This window comes from Rhinolophus sinicus, linkage group LG04 (assembly GCF_036562045.2).
Source record: "Rhinolophus sinicus isolate RSC01 linkage group LG04, ASM3656204v1, whole genome shotgun sequence".
Classification (NCBI taxonomy): Eukaryota; Metazoa; Chordata; class Mammalia; order Chiroptera; family Rhinolophidae; genus Rhinolophus; species Rhinolophus sinicus.
Genome location: NC_133754.1, coordinates 180,115,042 through 180,139,362, shown reverse-complemented (window position 1 = coordinate 180,139,362; position 24,321 = coordinate 180,115,042). Strand labels below are relative to the sequence as shown.

The 24,321-nt window shown below is 49.8% G+C and overlaps 2 protein-coding genes across 5 annotated transcripts in view; one reads left to right on the top strand and one right to left on the bottom strand.

Annotated features, from left to right (window-relative positions):
* Nucleotides 1-15,640, top strand: part of GOLGA1 (golgin A1) — a 42,632-nt gene extending 26,992 nt beyond the window's left edge. For 2 of the 4 annotated variants that reach the window (XM_019728551.2, XM_019728552.2), the window contains exons 14-23: nucleotides 501-650; nucleotides 1,187-1,282; nucleotides 6,413-6,502; nucleotides 7,234-7,336; nucleotides 7,466-7,626; nucleotides 8,085-8,228; nucleotides 11,104-11,163; nucleotides 11,669-11,839; nucleotides 12,380-12,466; nucleotides 13,036-15,201. In XM_019728551.2, coding sequence (XP_019584110.2) covers nucleotides 501-650; nucleotides 1,187-1,282; nucleotides 6,413-6,502; nucleotides 7,234-7,336; nucleotides 7,466-7,626; nucleotides 8,085-8,228; nucleotides 11,104-11,163; nucleotides 11,669-11,839; nucleotides 12,380-12,466; nucleotides 13,036-13,116 — 1,143 coding nt within the window. In that variant the 3' untranslated portion in view covers nucleotides 13,117-15,201. Of the gene's footprint in view, nucleotides 1-500; nucleotides 651-1,186; nucleotides 1,283-6,412; nucleotides 6,503-7,233; nucleotides 7,337-7,465; nucleotides 7,627-8,084; nucleotides 8,229-11,103; nucleotides 11,164-11,668; nucleotides 11,840-12,379; nucleotides 12,467-13,035; nucleotides 15,202-15,621 lie in introns of those variants that run through there. The other 2 variants (XR_002137096.2, XR_002137095.2) reach the window with 2 other exon arrangements.
* Nucleotides 15,641-16,087: 447 nt separating this feature from the next.
* Nucleotides 16,088-23,504, bottom strand: ARPC5L (actin related protein 2/3 complex subunit 5 like). The gene is made up of 4 exons (XM_019728556.2): nucleotides 23,229-23,504; nucleotides 19,027-19,099; nucleotides 17,899-18,075; nucleotides 16,088-16,625 (listed from the first exon to the last, which is right to left on the bottom strand). Exons 1-4 carry the CDS (start codon nucleotides 23,375-23,377, stop codon nucleotides 16,563-16,565), a joined length of 462 nt encoding a protein of 153 aa, XP_019584115.1. The 5' UTR covers nucleotides 23,378-23,504; the 3' UTR covers nucleotides 16,088-16,562.
* Nucleotides 23,505-24,321: the final 817 nt, after the last annotated feature.

The window sequence follows — 24,321 nt, the reverse complement described above, 5'->3', positions numbered from 1 at the left end:
CCATGTCCCAGGCACTGTGCTAAGTGAGTAGTCTGTATGTGTTTTCATTTAGTCCTTGCAGCAGACCCAAGAGGTATGTCGTGTTATCCTTATTCTCTAGAGGAAGAAGGCTCAGAAAGACCGGGTCACTAGGCCACGGTCTCCCAGCTGGTAAATGGCAGAACCCGCATCCTTCTCAGGTCAAAGCCCTATTTTTCATCATTGTGTTATGCTGCCTCCCAGGGGAAGGCCCTGGCCATAGAGGGCAGCACGGAGTAGGGTGAAGGAGGGCTGGTGCGCAGAGCTGTACCCCCAGCACCACAACCAATCCCAGACTCCAGCTCCTGAGCAGGCCAGGGCCCAGAGCAATAGGCAGAGCCTGCAGGCGGGGACCTCAGCAGCGCCCAGTCTGGGGAAGGTCAGGAAAGAGTTTTCCTATCGGACACCTATCTTTGGATCATTGAGAAACAGAATAAGACCCCTGCTGTCAGCATGAATGCTGTCCTCTGGTACCCCCGCAGGCCGCTGCAGACAAGGAGAGCGACCGAGCACAGCAGCAGGCCCTTGCTCTGCAGCAGCAGTGCACGGCGCGCGTCCACACACTGGAGGCCCAGCTCGCTGCCCTCGAGAGAGCTCGGGCGGCCGACCAGGCAGCTGCAGCGCATGAGGTGGTGAGTGAGGGAAGGAATGGGGCTGGCTGGTGAGCACTAGGTTCATGCGTAGCTGGGCTGCCAAGGAGTTTGACAAGAAGACCAGCCCCCTTCTGCACTAGGAACCACTTTTTGGAGCAGTTTTTATCATTCCAACAAGACACCTGCTCAAGAGACTAGATGTAAAAAAGCTTCTTTTTAGAAAAACCCCAAACAGGTGGCTTTTCTTTTTCCTTGGGCTGCACAGGGACTTCATGACCAGTCCCATCAGCTTCTTCCCACTGTCTGTCTAAAATTTCTATTGTTCTTCCCTAATGGCTCCTCCCTTTCCCTGGTCTCTCCCTGTGCCACAGTCTTCAGAATCAGGTGCTGATTTCTTCTTGTGGAAGTTCGTCAGGTGGTTCTCCCCAACCCCATTCTCATCTCCCAACCATGCAGTGACCAAGAGGGAGGGGGGCATTTTGAAAGGTTCCATGACAGAGAGAGAGAGAGAATGGTGCCCAGAGGAAATATGGTAAGGATCCTTTCATGGTATATATGCTTTTCTCAATTTGCAGAGAGAGCTGGAGCAAGAAAACACAGCCCTTAAAGAAAGTAAGAATGAATGTGAACATTCTTTACAACATCACCAACTTGAATTAAAGAAGCTAAAGGTATTATATTTATCTAACTGATTCAGAGTTTCACAAGAGTGTCAGGTCTTTTACTTGGAGAGGGAGTGGAACTAGCATTTGTTCAATAGTTCTGTCAGCATTTGCTAGAAATTGTCACCTCATTAAGTGCTTTCAGTAATCCAAGATGGTAGGAAGAATTATGCTCATTTTGCAATTAATGTCATTGAGGTTCCAAGTATAAGTAATTTGTCCGAGTAGTTATTAGAGGTGGTGCTGGTCTGGCTTTTCACTCCACCACACAGGCCCAGCCGTCCCTGTGTTGTCGTCAACAGCTGCCTGAAGGAATGGTGCCTTAGCACCACTGTTGATGTGCCCAGTGAGACTCGTGAAGCAAGGCCTCCACAGGTCGTAAGGACTTTGTTTATATCAGGGACCATGTAGACAAATGAGGAAACAACCTCCTGGATTGCTACCCTGTCCCTTCTGAGAACTTGGTGCTTTCATCACACGCTGCTCCCGTTGTTTCCTGGGTGTAACTGGATGTGGAGGATAGCGGTTCTGCCACTGTCGTATTGGCCTCCAGGCTCCCCGGCCCCTTTCGTAGCAGATACTGGGTCCCTGCAGGACTTGCCCAGCTTGGTCGTAACACACAGATCTTGGGGCTCCTTTGGCCAAGGTCTTGTCTGAGAACACCCCTAGCTGAGGACCTGTACTGAGTGAGCGTTCAGGAGCAGTTGCTGCTGAGTTCTATAAGTGTTGATGCAGTAGTCCTCTACGTGGGAAGCAGGCATGTGTTTTTTCATGCATTCCTTCAAGCATTTGTGTACCTATAGGCACCGTTGTAGGTGCTGGGATGTGGCAATGAGCAAGATAGGCAAAATTCCCCTCCCATGGAGCTTGTAACTAGACGCAGTAAGGAGTGATAAATAGTCATAAATGTTATGAAGAAAATAAAGAGGGTGAAAGACAGAGCAGGGAGGAGAGGGCTGTTAAATATGGAGGTTGTTAGGGCGGACTTGAATTGTACTTGAGCAAAAGCTCTGAATAATGAGAAGGGGCCAGCAATGAGAATGTTTGCGGAAGCAATATTCCAGACAGAAGAAATAGCAAATAGAAAAGCTCTGAGGCAGAAAAAGCTTGGTCTGTTCAGAGAAAAGCACAAAGGCCAGTGTGGCTGCCTAGTGGGCTGTGGAAGAATAGTGATGGACAGAAGGGAGGCAGGGAAGGCTCTAAGCAGAGAAGTGTTGTGAGAAGTTTTGTTTTAAATGGCTTACTCTGGCTCTGTGTGGGGAATGTTCTGTAAGAACAGAAGCAGGAAGAGCTGTTAGGAGGCTTAGCTAGTACTGTCCTTCCTATGTTTAAGATATAAAAGCAAAACTGAAAATTTCAGGCGAGATTCGGAAACTATAATAAAAGAGCAATTTTGAAAAGGAATCAAATGAGAATTTTAGAACTGAAAAATGTAATAGTTGAAGCTCAGAATGCAGTAGATTACAAAAGGCACAAGAAAACGTTTGGCTATTTTCAGTGTTGTGCTGGTTTCACCATAATTCTTCAAATTGCGCACTTTAAACATATGCAGTTTCTTGTTCATCTGTTATGCTTCAGTAAAGCTGTTTATAAAAACAATGTATGAGTTTAACAGCAGATTAGAACTAAAGAGAGAATCAGTGAAATGGAAGAAAGGGCAGAATGAAATATGGAAAAGAAATGATAAAAGGCATACAAGATACTTTAAGATGTTCGGTCATGTGTCATTGGGGGCACAGAAGGAAATGAAACAAATGAGACAGGAGCAATCATTGAAGAGAAAATGGCTGAGAATTTTCCAAACTGATGAAAGCTGTCAAATCACAGGTAATAAGAATCCTTACAATTCCAAACAGTATACATTTAAAAATCTGTATGTAGATACAGAATGGTAGTAGAACTAAAGAAAATCAATAAAACAAAAGGAAAGAATTAGTCACCAACAGACTTGCACCTAAAGCAAGTACTAAAGAGCATCTTTCAGGTGAAAGAAAATTCTAGATGGAGTATGGAAGATGTAAAGAGGTAAGAAAGAATGAAGAGCAATGACTATAGCAAATACGTACACAAAAAGAAACAGAAAATCTGACCCGCAGTAAGGGCCGTGGTCCAATAAGGAGAAAGGAACCATCCAAGTTATTTGAATGAGAATTTATGTTCTGGTGTAAAGTTTTAATTCAGCACTGACACAGTTAAAAGATATCACACAGGTATCAACTTCAGGAAGCAGCTTCCAACCCTAGGACTAAGGAAACTAAGTGAAAAAGTGATCATTATTCAACGTAGGAATCAAGACTAGGAGCCCCCCAGATCTGACACTCAGACTTCTGGGGGGACGCTGTACAGTGGGCACTTGTGTGCGGGGATAGGGCAGGGAGTGAATTCAGCCCCAGGGATTGGAAAAACTGCAAAGTGAATGCACCTGCTGCTTCAAGAAGAAATTAGAAGCGGCCCTGCTCACAGAAACAGGAAGCTGACAGGAAGGAACCAGTGTTTTTCTCCCTCCTCCTGCCTACCAGTCTCCCTCGAGCTTCCTCTGTTGGCAGAGATGAAAATGGAACCAGCTGGATGAACAGAAATGTGGTTTGCAGAGTCCCAGGTGCAGCATCACAAAGCAGAATAGAAAAAGGTGGGAGTGAGCTGAGAGGCGGGAACTGAAAAGCCAGCACACACAGGCCATTTACAAGTGTGGTTAATTTTCAAATGTTTGGGGAATTTTCTCAATATCTTGGATTTCTAGTTTCATACCATTATGGTCAGATAATACTCTGAATGATTTCAGTCCTCTGCTATTTATTTAGACTTGTTTTGTGACCCAGCCTGTAGTCTACCTTGGTAAATATTTCAGTGCTCTTGAAAAGAAGATATATTCTGCTCTCGTTAGGGAGAGCATTTTATAAATGCTAATTAGATCAAGTTGGTAGAAAGTATTGTTCAAATCGTTTGTTTTCTGATTTTTTTATTTTTTGTTTTTTTGTCTATTCCATCAGTTACTGAGAGAGGGGTGTGCTAAGTCTTCAGTTGTGTTCATGGATTTGTCTCTTGCTCCCTTTAGTCCTGTCAGTCTTTGCTTCAAGTATTTTGAAACACTCTTTTTAGGTGCACACGTATTTAGAATTTTTTTTATTCATATTTTTCAAAACAGCTGTTCCATGATTCCCTTGGGGAAGTCATTCTCAGGTGCGGCGAGCTTGGCATGTGGGAAGCTGGTGCCTCCTGCGGAGGGCCTGAGCCTGCCAGTCAGCCTCCACCCCCACCCCCACTCCCACCCCCACCCCCGGGCCCGGATTGCCTGTGGCTCAGTGGCAGTAGCACAGACTTGGTTCTGCATGCCAGACTAGCCCATCATTAGCTGGTTCTTGAGGGAATTCGGTTTCCTTTTTTTAAACTGAAGATTATAACTCTTGACCTCCAGGATTACCCTGAGAATCAAGCATGACCACGGCCGGAAAGTGCCAAGTGCAGCTCCTGGCATGGAGGTGCTTTGAGTCTCTGCTTCCTGCCCTGATCTGCTTCCCTGTCTTCTCGCTCAGTCTGCCTCTTATCCTCTTAGACATCAGCATAGTGTCTCTTCTGGACTTCCTCAGAGAGTCTCCTGCAGAGGCATGGCACTGCTGTCACCTCCCCACCTGGGCACACAGGTCCAGGGTTCCATAGCTCCACCCAGCCTGAAACCTCTTGCTCTTTCTCCTACATCACCAGAGCCTCCCCCGGTGAGGGGTGCTGTCTGGGGTAGTTCTGGATGCCACTGTCAGCCTTTGAGTTCAGGTACCAGTTTTCCTTGGCTACTAGAGGTGGGCTGACAACTGTGCAGTAGGAGCCAAGAATGCCACTGGCCATGAGGCTGACATCGCCCTCCATTAACCCACTTGCACTGGCATAAGTGGAAAGGGAGGTTTGGTAGGAGTTGAGTAGCTCACAGAACCAGAAAGACTTGTCTGGCTGGAACCTGGGGGCGTCAGGTCTCCGCTCGTCCTGGTTCTGCTGTCTCTTGCCCTGTGATTCACCCAGCTCTTGTCCTTGGTTTTCCCCATGTTGGAGACTGCGTCCTACAGAGCAGATGGACATCACCACAGCAGCTCTAAGCTGATAGCATTTCAGCTTAGCAGCCCTCTCAGCGTCACCATATAACAAAAGGATTCTGATACGAAAGGGGATTCTGATTGGCTCATCTTGGGTGACAGGGCCACCCTTTGAACAAATTGATTTGTCCAGGGAGATGAAGTACTATGATTGTCCAGGCCTGAATCACATGCCTATCCTTATAGCCACAACATGGGGGTACCATTACTGGCAGCCCTATCAGAACTATGGAATTATGGGGTGGGAGTGGAGAATAGCGTTGATGAGGCTCTTGTGCCCAAAAAAGGGTGATTCTGGGTAGACAGAAACAGCAGACATCCTTGCCCAGTATGCAGGCACCGGAGAAGTCATACTATTTATCTGGGGGTTGATGGGCGAGCATGGCATCTGTCTCTGGGAAGAGGACTGATGTGTTTGTCAGGAGATAGTCCATGTTCTGGAGGAGGCCGGCAAAGCAGCCCTGCTCGTGGTAGAAGGTACTCTGGGTAGTGGTGTCTCGCATCCAAAGGCTTGGCTCTGAGCTGGCTTAAAATTGGCTATGCCACTTACTAGCTCTAGGACCTCGGGCAAAGTACTTAACCTCTCAGAGCCTCAGTTTTCTCTCCTGTAAAATGGGTTATTTTGATGAGCCTGTGACATTTTGCTCTTTTAAAAATTCAGTAATTGCTTATTACTTTTTCTGTGATCAGATTGTCCCAGTCCATTACACCATTCACAGGGGCTTGCCAGTCTGTCTTCTCGTTCTGTGTCGATTTCATTAGACCAGCTCTTCAAGTTCTAGGTCCCCAAGCCTTAGCCCGAGTACTGCCTGGTGTGCTCATAGGACAGCTGGCCCTCAGGAGTGTGCTCGTTTCTAGAGAGATCGGTGGGTTGCCCACCATGACAGGTCTCAGAGGGAAGCAGAAGAATTGCCGCAATAGGGCAGCCTGGGAACCTTGGGAAGCAGAAAGAATGTTAGTCTGACCCTGTAAGACAGTGCTCCCTCTATGGGCTTCATATGATGTGTGCAGCTAAAAACGTCTGAGCTCAATCTCCTGCCTGTGTCCTGGACTGTAGGAAGAATGGAACCAAAGAGAAATTGTGAGCGTAGCAATGGCCCAAGCACTGGAGGAGGTGCGGAAGCAGAGGGAAGAGTTCCAGGAACAGGTGAGACCAACCTACCTCCCTGTCTGCCCAGGGCTGGGTATGGACACAGGTCTCAGGAATGCCGGCCGCTGTGTAATTCCCCTCAAGTCTCTAGGAAGGTGGGAGAAAAACGTTATAAAAAAACCTTCACCCCGTAGGATGGCCTTATGATTTGTGATGGTCAGTTATTATTGAAAACATCACCTGTGGAAAAGCCCGTACGCAGGTACCTACTGGGCTCTAATTCTTTGAGGTGGGCTCTCAGCGGGAAGTGTGGGAAGAGCCTGCCTTTGAAGACAGACGCGGCATCAGGCCCCAGACCTAGTGGGTTGGCTCAAGCTTTGGGGAAATCCTTAACAGGTCTGAGTCTCAGAGATGCCTCTGAAAAGACTCTAGGACAGTCACACCTTCCAGGATACCATGAGGTCATGTAGAATGAACTGGGCATGTCACAGGCACTCGGGATGTTACGGTTCTAACAGCTTGTTGGAAGGCTGGGCAGAGGGGCCGCGTCTCTGGTAGGCCCAGTGCAGTCCCGAGGGGCAATGAGGGCAATTGCCCCTGTGCAGGGCCCCTGCCAACGAGAACTTTGTGTATGTTTATAGGAGCAGAGCTCAGCCTGGGGTGTGTGCTAGGCTGTGCTTCAGGGCGAGATTCATGGGGGGACACTGGGGAGTAGAAAGTGGACATTCCTTTGGAGGAGATGGGGTTACTGCTGCCAACCTTCTCTCAGGTTGGTTTTTCTCTCCAAGGTTGCAAACCTGACAGCCATAGTAGAAGAGAAGGAGCAGAGTCTGCAGGGAAAAAATGAAGTGATTCTCCAGAAAGAACAGGAGATTCTCCAGTTGAAGAAAGGTGAGGCGTCTGGCCCTGGCTGAGCCTTCTCACTGCTTCCTGCCCAGCACCCCTGCCCTGAGCTGGCCCCGTCATGATGCAGCGTAGTCACCGGGCTCCCGGCACTCACCTCCCTTCTGCCCGGCCTAGGTCACGACACGGCCCTGCTGCAGACACAGCAGCTGCGGAGTGAACTGGAGGCCCTGCGGAGCTTGAGGGCAGCCGAGTGCCAGGCAGCTGCTGTGCAGGAGGACCTGCTGAGGCTCCCGGGCCAGGAGCAGGGGCTGGCGCTCTCAGTCAGTGAGCCTCACGTAAGTCCCGTCTGTGCCTGCCAGGCCCTGGGGTGGTGGCCCCCGTGCGCCACAGCAAGACACGGGCTGGCTGCCACTATCTGCCAGCAGGAGGCAGCAGTGGAAAGACACGGGAGCGCCCTGGGTTCTCTAGATGCAGGATGTGGGACATGTGACTGCCCTGTGCTTTAGCTTCCTTTCCTTAACGTGGGGCCGCCTAACTGCCTGGAGGAGCCCATTGGATGTGGCGACACCGATCAGTGTTCAGGTGTTAGAGCCCTTTCCTTCCGAGCAGACTGGTTACGTGGAAAACTGGTTGTACCTCTGGAAGGCATGGGATGGGCTCGCCATAGTTTGTTTGGTTCTTGGAGCACACAGTCCACAGCTGTGGAACGAGTCTGGTCTCCTTCCCCATAGACCTGTGGCTTAGCTTGACCATTACCTGTCCTGGCTCTCAACTTGCTGCCACCACCCTGTAGGGAACGTCGAGGGCCTTGCGGGACCCCACATACCAGCTCCCGGATGCAGAGGGAATACCCAATGGTGAGGTGGGGGCCATGGATCTCAGGCAACTCCAGAAGGAAAAACAGGACTTGGAGCAGCAACTTCTAGAGAAAAATAAGGTGAGGCTGCTCTTTACCTCGGCTGTTTACATCTCTGCTCTTTCCCAGTCCTTTTGCCCGAAACTTTCTCAGTCCCTTCTGAGAGTTTCGCTTATGCCCCTGGGCACCTCTTGGGGGAGATATGCGCTCTCATCCAAAGTGCTTCTCCCTGCGTTTCCTCTTCTGTTTTCCTCCTGCATTGTCGCCTTCCTTTCACACTCCACCAGGCTTCTCCCCTGCCCCCCACTAGAGATAATGTCCAGAGTATTACAGCTTGAGCAGTAGCAAATCTGGGTGTGCCCAGCCACCTCTGCTGTCACAGGCTGGGTCATATTGGACCCATATTGTCACCTAAACTGTGTACTTCCTTTCTACAGCTGTGAACTGATAGCAGTGATATCTGCCTTTAATTGGTTTTTATTTGGGTGGGGAGGGAGATGTTGGGGGGTGAAATGAAAGTGTTTGTTAGCTGTCCTATAAAATTTTTGGTATTGGGCAGAGGCTTAATAAATGTCATGATTCCACCCTCCCTGCCAGGCTTCTTCCTGTGTAAATGCAGTGTTTCATTTGATCTTGGCTGTTCAAGTGCCCTGTGAAGTTAAATGTGCTGGGTAGTTATTGCTCTTGCCTGAAATTCTGCCCCCCAATTGTGTGATTGTGTGTGTCGACCTGTTTTAGATCTTTAACAAAGGGAAAAAGTGTTCATTCTCTTTCTCTTTCACCTCTGTCCCTCCCTTCCCCACTTGTCTCTCTCTTGCTCTTTCACACGCATGTTAATCTCTTCCTGTGAAATGTAAAATATACACAGAAAAGTGCACAAACACTGTTCCCCAGGGTCCAGCCTCGGATCTTTCCTCTAAATTGGTGCTCTCACCCATTCTGTACGCTGCTGGCTCCCACATCCGTCTCTCAAGTCCAGACAGCTCCCATGAACTCTAGACTCCAGTATCTATCTGCTCCGTATCTGCACACGCCTGTCTAAAAGGCATCTGAAACTTTAAACTTCGAAAACCGTACTTCAGATTTACATCCTCCCTAGTGTCTGCTGCCATCTTTCCTACGGCAGTAAATGGGGAAAACCTTGGCGTCGTCCTCGACCCCCTCAACCTCCAAACCATTAGCAAATCCTTTTGGCTCTCCCTTCAGACTGTACCCAGCTGTTTCTCATCCCTACCTCTGCCAGCACCCCAGGCCAGGTTACCGTCCTCTCTTCCCTAGAGGGTGGTGTTGGGCTTCTAACTGGTTTCCCTGTCACTCCTGTGCTCCAGCCTGTGATGACTTCCCATCTCTGGAAAAGCCAAAGCCCTTGCAGTGGCCCACAAAGCCCTGTGTGGACCTGCCCTCATGCGCCTTTCACCGCACCCGCTCTCCTATCCCCAGCACTCCCTCTCAGGCACATCAGCCTTGCCTTTCTGTGAATATCAAGCACCCTCCTGCCTCAGGGCCTTTGCACTTGCTGAGCCTTCTGTCTAGAAGATGCTTCCCAATTACCCTCACTTCCTTTATGGTATCATTTTGTCAGTGAGGCCTCCCTAGCCCGTCAGCCCTCACCACCAGAGCTCCTGTCACCTTACCTTCTTTTCCTCCATGTCTTCTGATATACTGTGTATTTGGTTTTGACACTTTTGCCTCCTAAGGGCAGACATTTTTTGTTTGTTGATTACTATTTCCCCAGCCTCTAGGACAGTGTCTGGCACATAGTAGGGACTCGGTATTTGTTGGATGAATTAATGAATGAGCCAAAATCCTAGAAAATCAAGTAACATAAAGTAAAATAGCAAATGCACTTTTGAGGGTATGTCCATCCTAATGGTCAACCAAGAGAATACAAACTGAAACAACGCGTTGCCATTTTGTAAAATGGGGGTGTGGGTGGCAGTTTACTGTGCCTGGCAGGACTTGCTGCTCCTCTGACCGGTCCTCTCATTCCTCTAGAGACTGTGGAGATGCCTCTCTCGAGAAAACAAAGCATATTATGGCTTTGTTTAAAAATGAGGAGGAAACGCACTAAAACATGGGGCATCCCCTAGAGTTACTGTCACATTAAAAGGTATAATTAAGAAAACTGTAGAAAGCTGTGAAAACTCTGAAAATGAAAAATACTATTCAAAATTCTAGTTACTTGATGCAGGAATGGTGACATGAACTGAAAGTCCACAGGAAAAACTCATTTTAATATATTACATATATGAGGCTTTGGAGAAATTTTTATTTAAAATTTTTTCCCGTATGGTTCATTGCTCTATTTTTTCATTGGGAAAACAGTTTCTAGTGATTAATGGAATGTGTAGTAAATTACATTTAAGGCTCATAATACTATTATAATTAAACACACTTAAAAATAAAATAAGTGAAAGATACAAAACCAATGTTGCTCTGTGCAGAGACGCCCTGATCTCTTACACTGTCCAAGTAAGCATCGCAAATTACAGTATTTCAGGAGGCAGTGGTAGTGATAAGAACCATAAATTTTGGCCTGAGTATTCTACTTGGGGATCATACACATAAATATAATTCTGAAGGACAAAAACGACTGTACAGAGATGCTTCTAGCTGTACTGCTTATGGAGGCGAGCCCTGGAAGCAGTCCTGAGAACAGAGCCCCTGGGGAGGGTGGGACAGCCCTGCGGCATTCACACGCTCCACAGAGGAGTATCTGATGACTTTGGTGGCCATTGACGGGCCTGAAGAGCAAGTGTGTGCACAGCTGCATGGAGGGGAAGAGCCCATGGCAGCCGGCGCACAGGTGTGACAGCTCAAGCCTTTAGGAGACCAGGCAGGGACTTCTAACAGATGAAAGGGACCCAAGAGAGTATCTTGTTTGTTCTGTTATCCTTTGCACCTTAAAGACGGTGATTTAACAGACAGCTTTTGCGGGGTGGGGGGTTTGTCTCAGACCATAAAGCAGATGCAGCAGAGGATGCTGGAACTCAAAAAGACGCTGCAGAAGGAACTGGTGAGTGCCCCCCTTCTCCCCTCTGGTCCTACCTGGGATCCCTTCCGCCTGATGATGCTCCCCTTCCCCCAGTTGATTGCAAGGGGTCTCTGGGAGGTCAGATGTTGGCTGGTGGGACAGTGGCCCTGCCAGCTTGAATATCCCCTTCAGGCCTGTATGTTGTCAAGAGAAGTCAGTGAGGTGATGTGTGCACCCCATGTGAATGGCAGAGTGCCAGCCCAGACATAGAAGAGCAGCACCTCCGCCATTGGCTGGGGTACACAAAGGAAATGTCGGAACTTCCCCAGGTGACCTCTCTCCCTCCTGTCAGCCGTCCACCCCACCTGGAGGGGCTGAGCCTTCTTCAGACACTGGCGCTTCCTCCCAGGGGGGCCCTTTTGCCAGCTGTGTGCAGGCTGTTGCAGACGACCAGCAGGTGGTCACAGCATGGGCCAGGTGAATCTCCCAGGTGATTTCAGACCTGTCTTGAGCGGTTTAATGTAGCATCTTTCCATTGGTTTTTCAGAAAATCAGACCCGATAATGAGCTTTTTGAAGTCCGGGAGAAGCCCGGCCCTGAGATGCCAAACATGGCCCCTTCTGTCACAAATAACGCTGACCTGCCTGATGCCCGCGAGATCAATTTCGAGTACCTTAAACATGTGGTTTTAAAATTCATGTCCTGTCGCGAATCCGAGGTAAAGGGCTTCTGAGTTGCCTTTTGGGTACTGAGTTCCATCGCAGCTTTGGCTCGTTTGTCCGAGCTCTGCATGGCTTCCTACCAAGTCCATTTCTTTCTTCCTCTCCCGCGTTCCAGTTTGACCACCAGTGTGGACACTTAGTCATTCTCCAGCTGGCATTGACCTGCTGACTGAGCAACAAGCAGAGGGGGACCTAGCAGGAATCTGGCCCCTGGGAGGGCATATGGGTTGGATGCTGAGGCCAGTGTCCAGGGAACCGAATCCGCCCGCCCAGCCTCCCTGCTTCCTGCCGAAGAGCAGGATGGCTGCTGAGTTGTCCTGGTGATTTTGCCAATCCCTGAAGTAAAAGACGGAGGGGAGCCAAAGAACCTGTCATTGCCGTCAGAGCTCAGAATGCCCAGCTTCACCCTCCACATGTCCTTGCTCACCAAGTCGGGAGCGTACACGCAGGAACAGCCAGAAACACTGCCATTTAGTCCCGACTCCCCCTGTACCACCTCCACTTGGGCCCAGGCCGCAAAACTTACTTTGTTTCAGGCTTTTCATCTTATAAAAGCTGTGTCAGTGTTGCTGAACTTTTCGCAAGAGGAAGAGAACATGCTCAAAGAAACCCTGGAGTATAAGGTAGGGCTCCCTGGTCGGCCGTCCAGCTTCTAAAAATGGAGTTCGTGATCCCAGTACCAGCAGGTGCAAGCAGCCCACAGCTGTGTTATCTATCAGCTTAGAAGGTGCTTTTGGATGAACTTGACTAGGGCGGTATTTACTGAGGACATGCTGTGATGCTTTGTGCCCACAGGTCTGCGCTATACTTGACCAACCGACCTCGTTTTCCAAAACATTCATTGATACCACTTCATCAGTAGCCCTAGTCTGGTCCAGCACCCAGACTTGAAAGAATGAAAAAATTTCAAAAAGTACCTGCATAAATTATATAATAGGAAAAAATGCTATGGGAAAAATACCTGTAATTCCACCACCTTGTTCTTATGAACTCGGTTTTTTCTCACGTTTTCCTCCCGTAGAATGGGCTCTCGACCCTGCCTGCAACCATTGTCTTCACTGCTCTGCTCTCAGCCAGAGGCAGGATGCGTGGGGGCGGGAGGGGGTGGCCCAGATATGCGGGAGGCTCTTTCAGCGTCCGCTGCACCTAGTCCTGATTCTCATCTCAGGAGCCTTTCCTGTTTCAAACACAGATGTCATGGTTTGGGTCCAAGCCAGCTCCCAAGGGCAGCATCCGGCCATCCATCTCCAACCCTCGAATACCATGGTCCTAGATGGAACTACCCAAGGATGGAACTCCATGGCTGACACTTTTTCTGTGAAAAGAACACTGACACACCAGTCTGGGTGGGTTTTTAATCACTGTAACTGCAGTATTTTGTACATGCGTCTAAACATTGTTTACAAGACTTAAGGCCCACTTTCCTGCAGACTGATACGAACCTCAGGAGGTAACTGATCCTGTCATTCTGGTCACAAACGGGAGGGTCCTGACACTACCCATGTTTCCAGTGCTGCTAACATCCCAGCCCGGCCAGCACCTGTGTGCACGTGAATCCTGTTAATGTTAGATCTTAAAGCTGAAGCCATCGGCATCTGGCAGGGAGGAGGCACCTGATCCCTCACGTAGTGGACACCGGAGTAAAGAGAGCCCTTTGAAACGGTGCCCAGCAGGCCAGACTCACCTGCTTCTGCTGGGAAGAGCCAACTCAGCAGGGTGGCTTTCATTTGTCCCCTTCCCTGTTAGCACGTTTTGGTCCAGGTGAGTTAGAAGAGGCTTTTTAACCCTTCCTCTCAAAAAATTATTTTACCTTGTTTCTCAAACTGCCTAGAACTTTAGATATGTACATTTTTAAGACTCTCTGGGGCCAGTGTGGATGAAAGAATACGCAGCTGGCAGTATCTCATTTTACTGAAGAAAACTAGCAAATGTATAAAAAGATCCTTAGTACCAAATACACTCAATTGCCTTTTTAATGAATGTACTTGTCTTGGATAGGTTGCTGTAAACCATTTTAAACTGTTTTTTATAGCTGAAGTTCTTCACTATGATAAACATGTATTCTGTTTCATAAAGTCCATTTAATGGTGTTCCTAAAGGAAAATCAGAGCATCCAGAGGAAACTTTGTAAGATTGGGATTCCTGTGCTTCTGTAGCTTCACTAGCATTCTATGGCCTCTGCTTCCCGCAGAAGCAGTGGTGTATTTCATTTGCTCTGCGCTGAATTCTGGGTTGTTAACACTGAGCAGATGCTACTCACGTTTTCTACTGTTAAGCAGTCTGCGGTATTCAGAGGAGGCAGCAGCTGTCCCGCCCCCCAGCCTTGACCACCACTGGAGGTGGTCTGCCCTGGATGTGGAGCCACCTCTCTCACCTACCCCCAAATAGTTAAGATGACACCAGTCATATATGGCATCCACAGCCCGCAGCTGGCTGAGTACTTGACAGCGTGCAGGTGGCTCGTGGTGACTGATTAAAAACTTGTGTTCATTATCATTTTGCCCTGGAGAAGCCGCAATATCCAATCTAAAGGGAAACGATTTATTCATTTCATTTGAGGAAAGTCTCATTGATTAAATAAATTGAATTAATAACTGGAGCTGCTAAATTTATTGTTAGCTCCTGATGTAAAGTTGTTTCTCAGTTATGCTTAGGGTTATAGTTTCTCACAGAAAAACAGGATTTGCAGAGTTAACCTGCTACATGTGCACAGACCTAAACATACCAAGCAAGGGCCGCATCACCTTCGTCCCCGCTCGTGCTCCCTGCCACCCAAGTGACCCATCCTTCAGTTACCTGTCTCTCCCGACTCCTCCCTGCAGATGTCCATTCTTTTTAGAATGCTATTTTCCATTTACCTGGTGGGGACAACACAGGAGTCCCATCTGTTCTGTAATTTTGATGAGGAAGAGGTAGCGTTTCCACCTGTTCCAGGAGAGGATCCCAAAGGTCAGGCAGTGCAGGGCTCGCCAGAGGCGGCTCCAGCAGTTGGGAGCCTGTTCTAGTCCTCTGGCCTCTGCAGCCCTTGAGCTGGTCTCACCCCCACCGTCCCCCAGCAGGTCTAGGTGTAGTTGTGGGCCCATTACTCAGCCTGTACTTGCTTAGAGGATTCATTCTGATTAGGCTTTCCTCCTGCATGTTGAACTTCCTTCAGCTTTAAGAGGAAGATGGATGATTCTAAGTGATTTCATGCACTTTTACGTGTATAAACATTCTGTGATACACTATATATAGCCCTTTATAAGCTTTGGATCTGGACGCTCCCTCCATGTTGTAAATAGGGACTGTATTATCTAAAATTGCTGTAGAAAACTCATTTGTGGTGCAATATACTTTTTGATTAAAGTTCTTCAATCCAGATGCAATTACAGTGGGTTTTACTTGATACAGTTTTGTGTCGGTATTTGACTTATTAAATTTAGTACATTGTCTCCTATTTCATACTTCAAGGACTACAGAGCATTTGTCTTTCAGAAAGAACTTCCCCAGAGAGGTTGGGTGAATGAATACATGTAATTTAATGAGCCAGCAGCGTAGGCCTACCCCCCAAGAACGGTGGGGGTTCTGCAAGAGTTGAGGACTGTGTCACTTTGGTCACCGTCTATCTCCAAGGCCACATGACAGGGGAGCGTCAGGAATAGGAATAGGTCCTTGCCTTTAGCAGATTGCAAACTCATGATGTGCGCTAAAAAAGGAAAGAAAACCAAAGCATCTTTGCTCTTCAAAGAGGCGCTTTTTAGTAGTTCTAAGGAACAAAATGTTCTTTTTATATCTATAGGCTGATTGTGACCTGTTTCTGGCTTTTAATCCTTTAAAGAGAGCTGTCAACTTCACGGTGAGACTGTTTCTGCCCCACACACAGCCAAAGCCGGCGTCAGGAGATGGTGAGCAGGCCTGTCTAAGGCCTACTCTCGAAAGACTCCCAGTGCAGGCACACAAATTGAAGACTTTAAAAGCCTAGATCAATTATTGAATGTTTGGCATTTTATTAAATTAAATAAGCTCCAAAATTACATACAAATCAAAGGAATAAAAACAATAAATACTTATTCAGCAAAACATCTCTCCATAGCAGCCAGCAGCACTGTCACCCAGGCCTGAGGTACTGCTGTGGCAAGAGGGCTCAACGGGGGTGCAAGTCTGCCCCCTCCACATGGAATTTCCAGAACAGTCAACCCCTCATTTATTTCCATTCCATTCATTACCCTTTTTTTTTACATACATGAAACACACTGCAAAGTATATACTAATAAGCCAAGAGCTTTATTGATGCAGCAGGCACTTTACAATGAACCCAAGAGAGCCCGCCTTCTCTGGGAGGATGGGATGTCTGTACAAACCCTCAGGGGTTTTCCACTTCAAAAACACAAGCTCTCCCTTTCCCAACAGCCCTTGGATCTGCACCTGCCCAAATCATCCCCATTTTAAACAGGCAGTGCACACAGGTACACCTGACCAACACTGGCCAGCTGCGCTGGCAGACGGTCACAATGTCAGTTCTGCATTACTCGTGAACAAAGGCATAGACTATCAGATCCTGCAAAGGATTTAGGAAACAGTAAGACAATTTCTCCCTCCACCTGGAAAATAAAATACACTTCAGTGGATGCATGTCCTGAAATCATTGGGAGTTCCTAGGAAGATGGGCCATTGTCAATCCCTTCTTCATCAGCCTGTGCATCCAAAATTCTTCTCAAGGTAACATGAGTCTTTTTTTTTTTAAACAGTCTTTCTCGCTGTAAGAACTCTTATAATGGAGCCTAGTCCTCCTACTGCTAATGCCTGTGGGAGCAGGAAAAGGAAACATGTCAAATGATACCCAATGAGACCGGGATGGACAAGGGGGAGGCTGGCTTGCCAGGGGAGATGGCACCATGCATTCCCTGACCTAGGTCCTCCCATGTCACAGACCTGGACAAGGATGCCTGCAAGAGCACAGGCACAGGACAAGGCAACAGAGCCCACACTCTAGGGACAGAGCCCTGTGCTGGAGCCAAGTGTCTGGGAGTTACTAGCTCTTTAGGCAGCAGAACTGGGCTTGAGAACATTGTTACCAAGCACACATAGCACAGTCCCCCAAATTTCCCTTCTGACAACTGTTCCTAGGCACTTAGACACTAGCTCATCAGAGCTGCCCCCGAGCCCTCATTAATGCCAAGAGGGCTGAGCACCAAGATGCTGCGAAGGGGCCCAAGGGCCCGGCCTCTACACCTTGCACAGGGCTTGCTCAGTTCTCCCAAGCACCACAGCCACCCCACTTACTAAGCCCAGGAGCTCGTCTTCCAGGCCAGCAGGCAGAGCCTGCCCAGCAGCAGGACCAAAGGCCACAACTCCAGCCCAGCACCACGGCTGCCCAAGAGACTAACCCCTCAGTAAGAAGACAATTCCCTTAAAACTCAATGGAGTCTTTTCAGAAGGACGTCGTGTTAGTGACAGCCTGACTTCCTGTGATGGTGGGCGTGCTTCCTGTAGTTCTGCAGGGCGAGGGGACACTGGCACACAGGCTTGACAAAAGGCTTTACTCTTGCAGCAACCCACGTAAAGGACAGGCACGGCTTTTTATCCTTCAGGTGGATGAAGACCCTTTCAAGTGACTGTCAAGGTTTCTGCCACTACTCTGCCCTGGGGAGGCCGAGGCCGGAGCAGGAAGCCCTTGGAGCTGGCTGGAGGCCTCAGCCTACATTCCTAAGACCCGCCCCTGGACCACCACCTCCACCAATGCAAAGACAATATTAGGAAGCCGCCGCCACCAGCATGCCTGCCCCCCCCCCCAATCTGGGACGCCCCGTCTGCCTTGCCATGCCGTCACCAGGCCCCGTGACCTAACCAGCATAAATCAGCAGCTAAAGCGACTGTGATAAGAGACAGTGGAACCCTACTGGGTGCATCCCTGGCAGAGGTAAGTGATCAGATGTCCCAGGTCTTTAGGCGTGGCCCCTTGTTCTCATGTACCTATCAGATTGCCCTGTTTGTTTTGGAAAATCTGGCTTGCTGATTTGAACCCTGGGATGGGGGTAAGCCAGCGGGGGCCTGCATGGGCAACGTGTTCACCTACCTTTTCATGCCACTGGAGTAACACTGCGCTGCTATTTTCTGTGGGCTTCTCAAACCCTTTATAAATGTACTTCATGAGCAAGTCAATGCCATTTCTGTCCAGTGACTGCACAGCCTGCTCGATTTCGCTGCTCTTAAAATTTGTAAGGACTTTCAGCACCACGCCCTGGGCTCGTTCCTACAGAGGAAAGAAAAAGGGAGTGAGGCCCAGAGCCACAGCCAGGCACATCCACGTCCCCCACTGCAGGCACAGAAACACCAAACCAAGTGGTCAGAATTCACCAGAAACTGTACACTTTCTAATTCATTTGGGATGGTTAAATAAGTGGAAGGAAACTCTTTTACTGATTTAAATTTCAAAGTATCCCTTATTTATGCCAATTAAGTTATTCCACTATTTTGGGGGGAATAAGTGGCTTACTGGGGAGAAGCGTCACTAATTTGGATGACACCAGGAGGGCCTTAGACACCACAGGATCATACCGGTGGAGATCGACTTTAAAAACAGGCTTATCTGGCTGCAGCTTCACTCTGCATGCACCCCCAGCAACAGAGGTGCCATCTTCCCTCAGGCCAGGGAGGCCCCACTGATTACATCAAGATGCTGTCAAAAGATGGCAAAATCCCAGCTTCAAAGAGACCCCTTTCCCTGGACCACGTTCTAGCCTCAGAGATGAAATGTCAGACAGCCTCAGTGATGCAGTAAGCAGCACCACTTTATCTTCTCACCTAGTTTTTAAAAGGCAGGAAATCTTAAAAGCACTGAAAATCCTTACGCAAATAAACCTCTTCAATAGCCTTATAAAAGCATAACCACTGATAAGTCCCACGTGGCACATTAATTTATAGCTTTATCAGCAAGGGCTGGGCTGACTTCTCACCCGTGAGGCCCTGGGGAGGGGTGATTGTTTCTTTCGGGAGCTTTTACTATCAACACTGACACTTTGATGTCAGGAGTGCCAGGAGGATTCCATGGGAGCATTGCCCAGTGCCAGCTGAGACACTCACTGCTGCAGAGACAAAACACGCTGCCTGGAGCCCCGGGGAGCTCACGCTTGGCTGGGGACATGGACAGCCACAGCCCCGGTCCCGACGCCACCCAGCAGAGCTGCAGCGTGACCCCCTTTACCTTCACGGCTTGATTCTTGGTGTTGACAGGCGAGTTCCGCAAGGCTGCATGAAAGGCCCGAAGCATGTCCCCTGTGCATCAGCGCTTGTTAAGGATGGCTCGGCACAAGCATGTCCCTGCTTTTATTAGTGAACGCATCTCAAAACAACTCGAGAGAGGAGGCAAATGGCATCTCATCCACACCCTCTCACCTCCCACTGTGGCTTCCAGGTGGGCATAGCCTGTTTAGAGGGTAGCCTATAGCTTTCCTGAGCCACACGGAAGGTGGAGGGCACCTCTGCCAACTCTGCATGCCCCTCCTGCTGCTCCCTAAACCTCCCCCCTCAAAGCAAGTTTGGACACTCCCTCCCTTTGACCCTGGAAGGTAGTAGCAAACAAACTGCTCTCACAGGGTAACTTCCAGCAAAATCTGATTGAGCTCGCTTGCACCTGCGCAGTCGGGCACCCTACTAGATCCTCCCAACTACGTGAGGTTATCACGCTCACCTTCTTGTTCTCCAAAGGGAAGAACAAAGGCACAAACTGAGCTCTCCTAACTCTCAATCCAAAGTTTTGTATATCAGTTAAACTGTTAAAGAAATTAAGATGTGCTAAAACATCTATCTTCCAAGACCTACCCAGGCCAGTGAGATCCCAACAGCTACCAGGAGGGAGGTTTATTAATCGACGAACCACTGGAACAAACGAGCCAACCCTCCCCCATTCCCCAAACCTTTTTAGTTGCAATCCTGACACACGATTTGCGGAGTTCTGAATACCCAGCACTCAAAATTACAATCTGGGTTAGGTCCCCAAAGGTGACACCTATTTTAAACTAAATTACATCAGCCGACTTTCATTTCCTCATCTGAAACATTGGCTTCAGCCAAAAAGCTTCAAAAATAGAACAAGGAAGGGCTTCTGCCCAATCGGGTCTTCACTCCTGTTCATGCAGCGATCCCCACGTGTGAAGAGACAGAGCCTGCAGAGCACAGCAGAGTCCCGTCTTCCCTAGTGTGGGATCCATTTTGACCGAGCTGGGCCCATGCCACCCTGCAGCCACTCCAGCCCAGCTCCCGGCCCCTGGCTGGGCTCTGATCCACTTTCCACATTTGAGAGGCAGCCCACCCCTGATTATCTAGCAGCTTTAGAATTCCTCTTCCCCAGCCAGGCAAGTGCCAGTGTGACATTAGCCACTGATAACTTCTACCTCAGAATTCTTTTTTTGGTGTCCCAGAGCAATAAGCAGAGTCCCACAGGCTTAAAAGGAAATGTAGGCTGGTGCTCTTCACTATCCAGCAGCAAGGTTGGCAAACAAAGTCACTCAGACGGTGGATGGGGAAAGGTAGGGTAACTAGTCCATGGGGGCAGTCAGTTACCTCAGAACTGCCAGTCTACAAGCAGTCACTGCAGGTGTGGATGGGTAGAGGGCCTTCAGCAGCTAGGGAGATTTGGGGAGCAGGGAGGGCACACCATTTACCAAGCTGGCCTCAGGCCCTTCCAGACAACCGGCTGTGCAGGCTGGGGAGCCGTGCCCAACCCTAGTCTCCTCTAGATCAGGGTTTCTCAACCACAACACTACTAACGTTTTAGACCAGATGACAGATGTGGAGTCTGTCCTATGCATCATACAATATTTGGCAGCATCCCTGGCCTCTACCCACTAGATCCCAGTAGCACCTCCCAAGATGTGACAATCAAAACATCTCCCAATACTGCCACATTTCCTCAGGGGGAGTAGAGAGTGCAAAAGCACTCAAAACCACTGCTCTGAACAGATCTCTGCCCCAGAGGACCGAAGGTGCTTCAGCGAGGAAGAAAAGGAACTACTACTACTTTAAAATCCCTACAAGGTCTCAGATTGTGTGCCAAGTGCTTTCACATGTCATCTCATTACAGCTAACGACTCTGCGACAAGAATCATTATTCTCATTTTAAAGGCAATGAATTTGAGGCTCAGAGAAGGGAACTGACCTGCCCAAGGTCACAAAGCTAAGCTGTCCAGCTGGCCTTTCAAACCCAAGTACGCCTGACTCCAAAGCCAAGCTCTTTTTACAATCCTCTGCTGCACTCCACCCACAGACCCAAGCTGCACGTCCAGGACACCTGCTGTGTGCCCAGCACTGTGCCAAAGCCTTCTGGAATGTTGTCCAGCAGTGGTCCCATGGAACCTAAGGCCAGCATTTCTCCTGCTTTTAACAGAGGATGCTAAGCTTCAGAGGGTATGTGACCTGTTCAAGGTCACACAGCTATTGCATGATGGAGGTGGGTGTATGTGTGGGTACACAGCCCATGTTCTTTTTACTTCATGTGTTATCTCTCACCATGACTCGCTTCCATATACAGTATTAGGGCAGGTCTCCTCCCTACATTCTCCCACTCCAATCAATCAAGCCCTCACCTCTGTCCTAAGACTCCTAGAAGTCTGTTCTACAATTTAAATTCAATCATCTAATTTAAGTCCAATATCTGGCACATGGTAAGGACTCTAAATATTAGTTCCTTCCACTTCCCTCCCTGGGTCCCACGTTTGCTAGGATTTCAGTTCTCATCTACTAACCTCCCTTTCCCCAATCCCAGGAGGTACCCTCTCCATGGCAACAGGGTTTCTGATACTGCCATTAGTGGAGACACTGCTATCTCCTGGAGGTGCTAAGCCAGGCCTCCAAGCAGTGACAAGGAACCTATCACTAGTCAGGGGCATACGAGAGACGACCTTCAACAAATGCCTGCAGCACCAGGACCAACACAACAGATAACCAGACCTTGTTCTCCCATCTGTGGAGGGTTCCGGGCCATAGGCCTGACCCTGGACCCTTTTGGCACCACATGCCCAAGAGTGAGGTCCTACCCCAGATGCACAACCAGCCTTCCCTCACTGGGGCCATTCTCATGCCTCCATTCCACCAATAGGGTAAGCAAGGTGACCATGATGGGGCAGGAAATACACCTTTGAAAACACACTCCTGTCCAAACAAAGTCTGAAGGTTTTTGTTTTAAAGGCACATTGGAGGAACACTGAGGACTCCTCCCAAAGGCAGTCTATGGGCCTGACTTCCCAAGCTGAGTCAACTGATTAAACACTCAGAACCTGATTTATATACAGCATGAGCTTCCAACCCTACCCTGGGCAAGTGTGGAGGAGGGGCAAGCACTTCCTGTAACACCATTTAAATAAAGAAAAATCCTTCCTGTGAGAATAAGTCAGTTTCCTGTGTTCAAACTGCTAAGGGACCAACCAGGCTGTGACAACCACCTCTATTTTTAATCTTGTTTTCTAAATGCTTGTTTTCAGTGGCCACAAAAATAGTTATTTCCAGTTGTGGGGATCTACTTTTACATTTCACTTCTTGCTCTCTGGTTTTTCTTAGCGCTAAACTACTAGTGTTGTTTGTTTTTTTTTTAACCACTGCTTCCTGCACAAGAAGGCTATTGAGGGCAGGGAGGCAAAACTCACTTGTTGAAAGTCGCTAAGCCCATCAAGATCCAAAGCCCAAGATGTTCGTAGGAAACAGAGTAGGCGAGAAAGAGTGGCACTAAGCTGAAGGGTCAGACTGATTCTGGGGTGGAAGGTGCGCAATCCCAGCTCTCAGGTCCGGACTAAGACTTTAGCCTTCGCTCCCTCTTGTGTCCTTTCTTCCCCGCAGCCATCCACCCACCTATTTTAGTGTGGTGCTGCAATCGGGCCAAGAAGTGTGCCCAGGAGCCGCCCTGGCCGCTCAATTACTCACCGGTGGCTCACCTCGGTCCCTCCTACCGGTCAAGCCCTAGTACAACCCTATTTCCTGCAAGGGAGGGATGGAGAGATGGGGCTGTCCAACGGACAGCCTGAGGGGATGAGGAGGCAAAGGGAAGGAACGAGGCCTCACAGAGAAGTGAGCGGCCTGTTAGGGCCGGAGACACGTCCGGCACATTACTGGGGCGCCGAGAGCCGGTCCACCAGGGTCTAGGGACCGCGTGGGGCTGCGCTGCTGACGGAGGCTCCGGGAGCCGGGGCCAGGGACAAGAGGAGTGGGGAGACCGGATCGGAGGGAAGTGGGGAGCATTCAGACTGAGACAACCTGGCCCGACAGGAGCCGGATTGGAAGGGAGTTGGGAGACTGACCAGAGGGGTCGCGGGTAAGACGAGTGGGGAGCCGGCCTGAAGGGGCCCGGGCCCGGGTGAGGGAAGTGAGAAGGCCGGGCCAAAGGGGAGCCCAGACCGCCCCGCTTGGGAAGGATATTGCCGCAGGAGCCCGTCCACCTCGCTAGGGTCCGGGCCTGGCTCGCCCGCCGCCGCCGCCGCCTCTTCCTGCTCGTCCACGAATTTGTTCTCGTCAAACTCGTCAATGTCCACCCGACGGAATCGCGAGGACAACGTGTTCCGGGCCATGGCGGGGGCTCAGCGCCCGCTCAGCCAGCTCCGCTCCCGACCCGACCGCCGCTCCACTCCGCTCCGAACCGGCTCGTTCTCGGGGGCGGGAAGCTGCCGACCGGCTCCTCCTCCACCTCCTCCGCGCGCAGTCGCCGCCCGCCCACTTCCGGCCCACGCCGGAACCGGAAGTATAGATGGGAGGGAGGGGCGGAGACTGGCAGGCGAGTGGCTGGGAACGCGGGATTACCCGCGTGGTAGTCGCCCCGACCCACACGCTACTGTCCCATCTTCGTGACGCCTCAGTCTTCTCGTCTGAAGAGCTGGCGCACTGTCCGCATGCAGGCCGGGCCTCGTGGACGCAATTACTGCCCTCGTTCTGCGCCCTCCCTTCTGCATTCGAGGAGCCCTTGGCCCTGGAAGGACCGGCGCGTGCACAGCCGCGAACTCGGGGGGTCATCACTGCCCCAGACTGAGAGGACACGGGGCCCGCAGGAGAAGGCGCTGGGCTCTGCATGTCAATTCCGGGCAGGCTTTTTGGGGGAGAAATCTTCGAGCTGAGTTCTGAGGGATGAGTAGTAGTTCTTAAGCCCCGGGGAGTGACGGGGGTGGAGGATCCTAAGTCTCAGATTTTAGGAGCCGTGAACGCCTCCACACTGAGCTCAGAGGAGGCGGCCTCTGCCTTGTACACAGTGACCCTGTTGTTAATGGACTAGGAGACTTTAAGGACGTTCAAAGTGTATCTAGGGTGCTGACAAGACAATGAAGACCTTTGGACTTCAGGGTGCGGTGGCACTGCGTGTATGGGTGCAGAGATGAAGGTGATCCTGTGGCCACCATCCTGGCAAGAAGGGCGAGGTCCTGGGAGCTAAGGAGTCGTGCCTGGCTGGAGAGCATATCCTGGTAGGAAGCCCAGAGTCTGAGGTGGTGGGGATGGGAGGGGGTAGGGCACAGTCAAGGACGAC

What these genes read in the sequence shown, in the direction of transcription:
- ARPC5L (XM_019728556.2), bottom strand. Translation starts at nt 23,377, where the DNA reads ATGGCCCGGAACACGTTGTCCTCGCGATTCCGTCGGGTGGACATTGAC. An exon ending in GTGGACGGGCTCCTGCGGCA is followed by an intron (nt 19,100 to 23,228) that starts ATATCCTTCCCA and finishes GCGCTGATGCAC; the next exon opens with AGGGGACATGCTTCGGGCCT. An exon ending in CCAAGAATCAAGCCGTGAAG is followed by an intron (nt 18,076 to 19,026) that starts GTAAAGGGGGTC and finishes TTTCCTCTGTAG; the next exon opens with GAACGAGCCCAGGGCGTGGT.